The sequence below is a fragment of the Rhincodon typus genome, chromosome 19 (assembly GCF_021869965.1).
Source record: "Rhincodon typus isolate 14 chromosome 19, sRhiTyp1.1, whole genome shotgun sequence".
NCBI lineage: Eukaryota > Metazoa > Chordata > Chondrichthyes > Orectolobiformes > Rhincodontidae > Rhincodon > Rhincodon typus.
Window position 1 is genome coordinate 55,116,478 of NC_063350.1, and position 9,425 is coordinate 55,125,902.

The window sequence follows — 9,425 nt, forward strand, 5'->3', positions numbered from 1 at the left end:
TCCAGCCCTACACCTTGTTATCTCAGATTCTCCAGCATCTGCAGTTCCTACTATCTCTACGGGCTTAGAACTTTCATTCTCAGGATGTGGCCATCCCTGGCTAGGCCAGCATTTGTTACAGTAAGAGTCAACCATATTGCTGTGGGTCTGGAGTCATATGTGGACCAGAGTGGGCAAGGATGGTAGTTTCCTTCCCTAAAAGACATTAATAAACCAAATGGGCTTGTCGACAATTAGTAACAGTTTCATGGTCATAATTAAACACTTAATTCCAAATTTTTACTGAATTCAAATTCCACCATTTGTCATAGGATTCAAATGCAGGTCCCCAGTTCATTACCTGGGTCTCCACATAAATAGTTTGTGATAATACCATTAAACCATCACCTCCCCTCACTTTAACACTACAGTCCAAGGCTTTTGTGAGACTACTTCTGGAGTAGTGTATAAATATGGACTTATTTGAGAAATGATATAATTGTATTAGAAATTTCAGAGGAGATTATCCCAACTCATTTTTAGGATGAAGGGCTTCTCTTATGAAGACAGGTTCACCTATTTAGGCCTTTACACACTGGAGCTTAGAAGAATAAGTGGTGGCCATACTGAAACATACAAAAGCTTGAGGGAATTTGAAAGGGAGAACACAGACAGGACGCCGATCCTCTTACAGGCAAAAACTGAGGGACACAGTTTAACAGGATGTCTCATCTTTATGACAGGAGAGGAGAAATGGCCAGCAGTCTGTGCAATTTTCCTACTCAGAAATAGTGTAAGTTGAGTCATTGAATTTATTGCATTGTGTTAGAGGCTTTTGACAGAAAACGGGACCAAGGGTTACAGGGTGAAGAGCAGGAAAGTGGGGTTGAGACCAAAAACAGATCAGCTATCACCTTTTTAAATGTTGGAACAAGTTTGAAGGATCATATGGCCTACTCCTGCTCTCAAGTTCCTATCTAACCAACTATAAAACAATTTAAGCAACAACTCAATTTTTCCAAATGCATGCTTTATTTATAAATTTTACGTACAAAACATATAAAAAGTCATTACAACTCAGTTGCTCCAATGCTGTACATTCCTGGCTTACTATATTTACAATTACAGTCAATATTTACAATGTTCACTTCATGCTAATATATAGCCCAAGGGATGTTTATAGCCTCTGCGTACTATGGCTGAAGACCTTTCAACAAGCTCTTTTGGGAATTGGAACCTGATCATTTGAACAAGGAGGAGTGTTTGGACAGGTTGTTAACTTTCTTGAATACCAAAAAGCTTATGGGGCATGGTCAAATTTTGATAATGTAAAAATACCTTGGAATTTTGGAATTCAGCAGACAGTATGAAGGACAGCAGAAATTTCACAATCCGTACTGGTATGTAAGTTTATGGACTGTGCAAAAGTATTAGATATGGAAGGACTTGTTTTGACCGGAACTAAATTTGCAGATAAGCATACACTGATGAAACAAGTGTCAGAAGCACTAAAATTCATTTTAGGAATGAGGAATTCATTTCTTTCCTTTTTGTTTGTAACAAAAAGGGGACAACCAGCATACAAAAGAAAATGGAAGATACAAATGTTAACAAATTGTCAAGACCATCTAGATACAGGGCACAGCATGAAAGGAAAACTTTAACAAGTGAAACCAGGACAGGAGTGCTATTGATAATTGAGAAGCAAAAAGAATTTGGAATCAGGAAAGAATGAACCCCAGAAATGATCAGGGTGTAGGCAATGTTCGAGGTACAATGCAATGTACTAGTATGCCTTGAACCATCCCAGATGGTATAATAAAGTATTTGAAATGGAAAATTTGTTGGATATACAGATCAAAGAGAGGGCATTTTGTTGGTCCCAAGAAGTTTCATCCCAGTGATTCGAGGAAGCAGATCAACACCAGCTTCTCAAGAAGAATTACAAAAAAAGAACAATTCTGACCCTGCCAATGATGCTCACATCCTATGAACAAATTTAAAAATAACGGGGCACACTAATCACGATAATTTGCAATCTGAACCAGGCGCTTAAATGTTTTGAGTTCCTTCAGTCTCTCTGAAAGCTGGGTAACACTGGAAAAAACAATGTTAGAGACAACTCCTTAAACTAATTTATTTCATGTCATATAAATGTATAAATCACGCTTTTGTTTTATCATTAGAACTTGCTATGTAATTAGAGAACAGTGAACATGCCATGCTTCGCCAGATAGGTACTACTGTTAAACTTTTACTGCTGTACTCTGCAGGCAGTCTTGGGTTGCAGATGGGTTCCATTCCAAGTCGATTTGCAAGCATGTGGCAAGACATTGTAGTACAATTTATATCAGCCATTACATACTGGAAAGGTCTATACGTCGGTTCTTCAAAATTACACTTCTATATGGGACCACATTCCCAAATACAAGCATTAATAAAACTACCAAAATGCCCAATTTACCCAACTAGCTAATTCAGGGTAGAAAAATACACACCATGTTTGTGTCATTAACAAGCAAGTAACATCAGTTTGGTTACAAAATAATCAACTTAACTGATGGCAAAAAATGAAAAATGAATTGCTAATTTACGATTATGAAATTTGTACTTTACTCCTTCTACATTCCTGCAGAAACAAAAAGAGATAAGACACAAATATGGATAGAGAAAGAAGTCAGGAGAACACAGTCGTGTACCACCAGTCCAGATCGCAACCCTGGACGAGTTGTGTTCTCAGTTTTTCATTCTGCAATATTATTTCTACAGCAACAATCTGTTTTTAATTCTTAGGCTGATTGGTTGGACCCAGGATCCTCACCACTCCTTTGCACACTGAACGAAATCATTGTAAAACCCAATTTTTCTGCTATTTCAATAGAATTGGAGAGAACAACTTTACAGAGAAAGGAGACAGAGAGTAATGCAGCTACATTCTGGAACCTTTTCCTTGCCTCTGCTGTATTTCCGTCACAGTGTGTTCGGCTGCAGCTTGTGCAAAGGTCGTCACCGTAGTGAGATTTCCTGAACCAACAACAGATGTTGCACTCAATGTCTCCAGAAGGTCAGTCTGATGGTGCACTGGTAGTGTCTATTCCTCTAGGTGAGAAGGTTGGGTTCAAGTCCAACCTGCCTCACAGGTCTGTCTGAACAGATTGATTAAAAATAATTTAGAGCTCTTGTAGCACAATGGTTATGGGTCTACTTCTCATTAAGGTGACCTGGGTTGATGTCTCATCTGTTCCAGAGGTGAGTAAGAACATTTCAGAACGGGTTGATTAGTAAATACTTCCATCCATGAAATAACAGTCTCATACACATTAGCTTCACCGTTTTCCTAATTTTCAAACAATCCCTTGAAGCCTCCCTCTTTTTAAAAACAATGTCTGCTTTCCTCATTCAAAACTAAAAGTAACTTTGGCTCATAATCAAGAATGAAATCGTACTATTTTGGCTTCACCTTACTGGCTGCTCGTCTCTTGGTATCTACATTACCATTGTTGACAACCGAAAAGAATCAAAGACCCCTTAACACAATGGGTGAGTGGTGCTTATCAATTGTCAAACAGGTTAACAAATTGGCTAAAGATCTGAGGTATAATGTCCTGATGCAGCTCCGTTTGTGGGCATTGGGGTGGGGCATTGGTGCTAGTGTAATTGAGTATCTGGTCCGTACATGTGGTCTTTCTATATACGCTAGTCTGGAGTTCCCTGTTGTATTTGCATTCTACCATTATGTCCAGGAAGGGTAGTCGGTTGTTGATCTCTTCTGCTTTGGAATTTTATCCCAGTAAGGTTGTTGTTTGTGTGCTGGTGGGTTTCTTCTAGTTTTGTGCCTTTAATAATCACAAGATGTCGTCTCCATGTCAGACACAAAGTTTGGGTTGTATAGTGGGGAATGCTATCCGTTCTAACCTTTGCGTTACTGCTTCTGCAATTAATCCTGATATTGAGGATTCCACCGGTGTTCCGTTGATTTGTTTCTACATACCGAAGGTAAAGTGGGTTGAGAGGTTGTGAACCGGAAGTAATACCAACCACCCCAGCAAACCAAGGCATATAAATAACAAGCAGGACAGAACACCGACGCTTCACCAGAGGTGCACTGACGATGTTACCTAGCAGGGTGACAAAATGTTTGCGTCCAAACCCACCAGCTTGGTGAGCACATCTACAACCACATCCACAACCCGAGCTACAAATCTTCTCGAAAACTTGGCTAAAGATCTGTAAGGAAGAGAATAATTGTTTGGATTTAAAGCTCTAAAAGTTAAAGTATTAAAAATAACTTCCTCGCACCCCCAGCAAAATCTTTTGGTGGAAAAATGTTTTAAAAATTAAAACTCACAGAGCAATTCATCCATGAGAAGAATATTTTACTTCAAATCAAATTGTTCTGTGTTCCAAAGAATGTTCATGCTTTGATGATTTTCAAAGTATAATTAGGAGTCAAGGAATCGACTGCCAGAGCGCTTTTTACCACAAGCTACATAGCAAATAGAGTGACTTTTCTATAACTGTTCACTGTTGAACAAGAACACTACTGGCAAAGTCAGTATTTATTGAGGTGTGGGATGATCTTTAAAGGGTCGATGTGGACTGGATGGGTCAAATGATCTGCTTCCACACTGTAGGAATTCTATGATTCTTCACTGTATGGCCTCAAATTGTATATGTTTTATTAAATATGGAGATTGTGCACATTACTGCAGGCACATTCTTGTCAAGTTGCTACAAAATTGCACAATTTCTTTACTTTTGTACTCCCATCTTCCTTGCAATATGAGCCATTAGGCAGTTCCACAGGAACAGGCCCTGCAGCCCACCATGTTTGTGTCGACCATAATGCCATTCTAAACTAATCCAATCTGTCTGCATAAGGTCCATATCCCTCTATTCCTTGCCTCAACATGTGTCTGTATAAATGCCTCTTAAACACTTATATCTGCTTCTGCCACCTCCACTGGCAACCCTTTCCAGGCATCTATTACCTCCCATAGCAGCATATTCCAGGCATCTACCACCCTTTGTGTAAAAACAAAACTGCCTCACCTGAAACTTCTGACCACCCGTCCTCCATAACCCCTCCAATTTTCATGTCATCCACAAACTTACTAAGCAGACATTTCCATTCAAATAGTTTATATATCTTACAAAGGTCCTAACACTGACCCTTGTACAGCATCACTGTCATCCAGTCAAAAAAAATCCTTCCATAACAATCCTGTCTTCTATAATCAAGCCAATTTGTCTTCCTGACTACTTAATGTTAGTGCAAGCTGGTTTTCCATGTTCATCGAAGTCTTTGACATCAACATTTAGAAGTATCATACCTTATAAAAACAATACTTTTCTATTTTAATACAAAACTGAATTACCTCACATTTTTCATTGCACTCCATCTGCCACTTGACTCAAATTTCTCCCTCTCTCTTTCCAGTCTCATTATACCATGTTCATCTGACATTCCAACTAGTTTTGTATCATTAAATGCATTTTCAGTCTCTTAATCCAAGTCATTAATTATTTAGCTGAGGTCCCAAAACTGATCCTTGTACCATTCCTCTAGTTACAAACTGCCAACCTGAAATGTTCCCTGTATCCTTACTCTCTACTTCCTGTCCATTTACCAATCGTATATCTTGATTGATATATTACTGTCATCTCTATAAGCTGTTACCAGAGTATCGCATCATCTTTTTGTGGTGCCTTTTGAAAATCATCCACTGGCTTTCCTTTATGTAGCTGGTTTATGAAAAAAAGAGGAAGGCTCTCAATGCTTGGTGAAACATCACCAGCAAGGCAAAAAAAAAAAGCTCATCAAGCAAAGGTGGAGTTACAAAGAAAAATTAGGGAAATCAAGAACCTATTGTGGACTCGGAAAGCAAAGGAGTTGCAACTCTTTGCCAATAACCCAACACCAGGGGTTTCGTTAGTGGCACTGAGGCAATATATGGAGCCAATACCCTTGGCCTCAAACAGGTGCGCAGTAAGGATAGCACCCTTTTGAGAAAGAGAAAACAAGAGCCGCTGATGGAAAGAACGCTTCAAAGAACTCCTAAACCATGATACTGTTGTCAACAAGGGCGTTTTTGAAGAAATACCCCAACTCTCCAAAGATGATCTCAGACTCCCACCTAGCGCAGAAGTTGAAGCCTCCATTAGACATGCAGAGAATGGAAAAGCTGCAGGAGTGAACGGGATTACAGCAGAGATTTTCAAACTTGGAGGAGCAGAGCTTCCCTGCCATCACCAATTTCACAGGACAGAACCATTCAGAAAAAATACCGATTTGGAGGAACCTCCTCTATGAAGCAACACAATTCTTTAAGAACACCCAATGCCAACAAGAAATACTAAAAAAGAACCACAGAAATGAAAACCAACAATATCAAGGCCGAAGTCTACTTTTACCTCCTGGAAACACCCGCCAAACGTGTGGTCGGAGATGCTGCTCCACAGATGGACTCATCAGCCATGTAAGGATTCTCAGAACCAATTTTGAATAAATGATGTCAGGCTAAAAGATCGGTATTTCCCAGCTTTCCCTCTCTGCCTTTCTTGAACACAATGTTAGATTCCAATCTGCTAGAAAGCTTCTAGATTCTAAGGAATTTTGGGAAATCATAACCAGTCTATGCAGTCTACAGGGTCACAGAGTCATACAGCATGGAAACAGAGACCCTTCAGTCCAAGTAGTCCATGCCAACCATGCTCCCAAACTAAACTAGTCCCACTTGCACGTATCCCTCCAAACCTTTTCTATTCATGAATTATTCAAATATCTTAAGTATTCTAATAGTACCTGCATCCATCACTTCTTCTAGCAGTTCATTCCACACACTAACCACTGTGTAAAAAGATTGCCCTCATGTCCTTCTAAAATCTTTCTCCTCTCACCTTAAAAATATACCCACTAGTTTTGAACCCCACCCCCACCACAGGGAAAAGATCTTTTGTATTCAACTTATCTACACCCTTCATGATTTTATAAACCTCTATAAGGTCACCCCTCTCAACCTCCTACGCTCCAGTGAAAAAGGTCCCAGCCTATTTTTATAACACAAATCCACCATTGCCAGCAATGTCCTGGTAAATCTTTTCTGAACCCTCTCCAGTGTAATAATATCCTTGCTATAGCAGGGTGACCAGAACTGCAAACAGTACTCCAGAAAAGGCCTCACCAACATCTTCTAATTTCAAGATGACATACCAACTCCTACACTGAAAGGTCTGAGCGATGTAGGCAAGTTTGCCAAACACCCTAACCACCCTGTCTACCTGCGATGCAAATTTCAAAGAATTATGTACTTGAACCCTTAGGTCTCTCTGTTCTACACCTCTACCCAGAACCCTATTAATTCTTTAAGACTTGCCCTTGTTTTACAAAAATGCAATACCTCACATATATCCAAATTAAACTCCATCTGCTATTCCTCAGTCCATTAACCTAATTGATCAAGATCTCTTTGTAATCTTAGATAACCTTCTTCACTGTCCACCGTACCACCAATTTTGGTGTCATCCGCAAACTTACTAACCATTCCTCCCATATTCTCATCCAAATCATTTATATAAATGACAAACAAAGTGGACCCAGTACCAATCCCTGTGCAACACCACTAGTCACAGACCTCCAGTCCAAAAATAACCCTCCACTAACACTGTTTCCCACCATAAAGCCAATTTTGTATCAAACTGGCAAGCTGACCCTGAATCCCACGTGATCAAACTTTACTAATTAGTCTACCATGAAGGCAACTTTTTTTTAAGAAACCTAGAATGGTTTTCATGGCTCTTACGTCTTAGCTACAACAGAGCAGGTACAAAACAACATATGACTGTTGAGCTATACGTACACACCATTTTTCCAATGGATTAACCAATAAGGTGACAATGTAACACAAAGCATTACTTTATTGTAATGAACCAGCAGTAAAGTATAAAACGAGCAGCACTAAGCTCATTATTATTGTCATTCAGACTCAGAACGTACACTAATACTAAAAACAAATCACAATTGTTTTTATGTTAAAAAAAAAATCTATGCCAGCAGCGGACCTTGGGGAGTATTCCTCAGCGTGAACATGATGTCTGTTGTTCATTTCCCTCTCCCTGTGTAGCCTGGCTTCACCGTGGTCAGCACTCACCACTGGCTAAGGAGACAGACAATATGAACTCTGTCCCAACTTGTCAGGCCTAGCACCAGGCACTGGAGCGACCAGTAAACAGCGCGGAAAGCCTGAGCAGCCGAGGCCGCACCATCCGGCTGGTAGAAACCGGCAGGTCGCGGCTGGGCGGCACGGGACGACATCGTTTCTCACCTGCTCCACCTTCTTGGGCCCTTTCACCAGCTCATGTCGCTTGGGGATGGTACCTCCATCACAGCCCATGGTGTCCTGGTGACACAAAGTGCGCAACCCCTCTCCCTCACCAACGGCACCACCTCCACTCTGCGCATGCGAACCCCGCCCTTCTGGCGACGCTTCCGCCGAAACCCGGAAGTCCCTCCCGGAACGTTTCCCGCCCCCTGGAACCTTCATCCTCTTTAACCCTCACTCTCCCTCCCTTACCCTGATCCGACCCCGACATGGACATGGACTCAACCACCCCTCCCGGCCGGCCCCGCGCTGGAACAGCTAGAAACAGTGGCTCTGTCCCAGCAGTCCTGTTTGTGGATGCTGGGAAGAATGCAGCATCGGGCTGTGGGACCGTGAGGGAGGGGGGTTCCAACACCCGCTTCACCAGCCTCCAACTCTCTCCCTCCACCTGAAACCCTCTGTCTAACCTTTTACCATCGAGAATCGTCAACGTGACATCGACCACCCTGATGTATTTGGCTCTTTCACGTATTCAAACCGATCTTCCTCTGGCTGATTACACTCTGTGCTCTCAATCCAACCCTGACTTTGTAATTCAACCTGCCGACAAGGAGGGTGTTCATGTACTGATCTCTACATTGTGGACGCTGAACGCCAGCTCCCGGATACTTTCTTCTTTCTGCCCCTGGACTATGACCCAACTATCAAACATCAAGCTATTGTCTATACAACCGTCACCAACCTCATCTCATCTGGGGATTTCCCCTCAACAGGGAAGCTTCCCATGAGCTTCCAACCTCATAGTCCCACAACCCGATACAGCCTGCTACTGAATTCTTCCCAAAATCCACTAACAGGAATGCCTGGACATGCTGATTGTTTCTGCTTGTTCCTACTTCACAGAACTTGTTTCTTGGTATCTTGATTCGACTTCTTTCCTCCCTTGTCCAGTCCTCTTCTCATTTATATTCAAAATTCTTCTGATGCTCCATATCTGTTTCAAAATTTCTAATTTGCCAGCACCAGCCATCCTTTTCACCATGGACATGCAACCCTTTTACACGTCCATTCCCCATCAAGATGATCTGATGGGGCTCCACATTTTCCTTGATAGAGGTCCTGAAA

At 41.4% G+C, this 9,425-nt stretch overlaps 1 protein-coding gene across 1 annotated transcript in view; it reads right to left on the reverse strand.

Annotated features, from left to right (window-relative positions):
• rtf2 (replication termination factor 2) overlaps window positions 1-8,471 on the reverse strand; it is a 100,186-nt gene extending 91,715 nt beyond the window's left edge. The window contains exon 1 of the mRNA XM_048608192.1: window positions 8,150-8,471. Coding sequence (XP_048464149.1) covers window positions 8,150-8,372 — 223 coding nt within the window. The 5' untranslated portion in view covers window positions 8,373-8,471. The remainder of the gene's footprint in view (window positions 1-8,149) is intronic.
• Window positions 8,472-9,425: the final 954 nt, after the last annotated feature.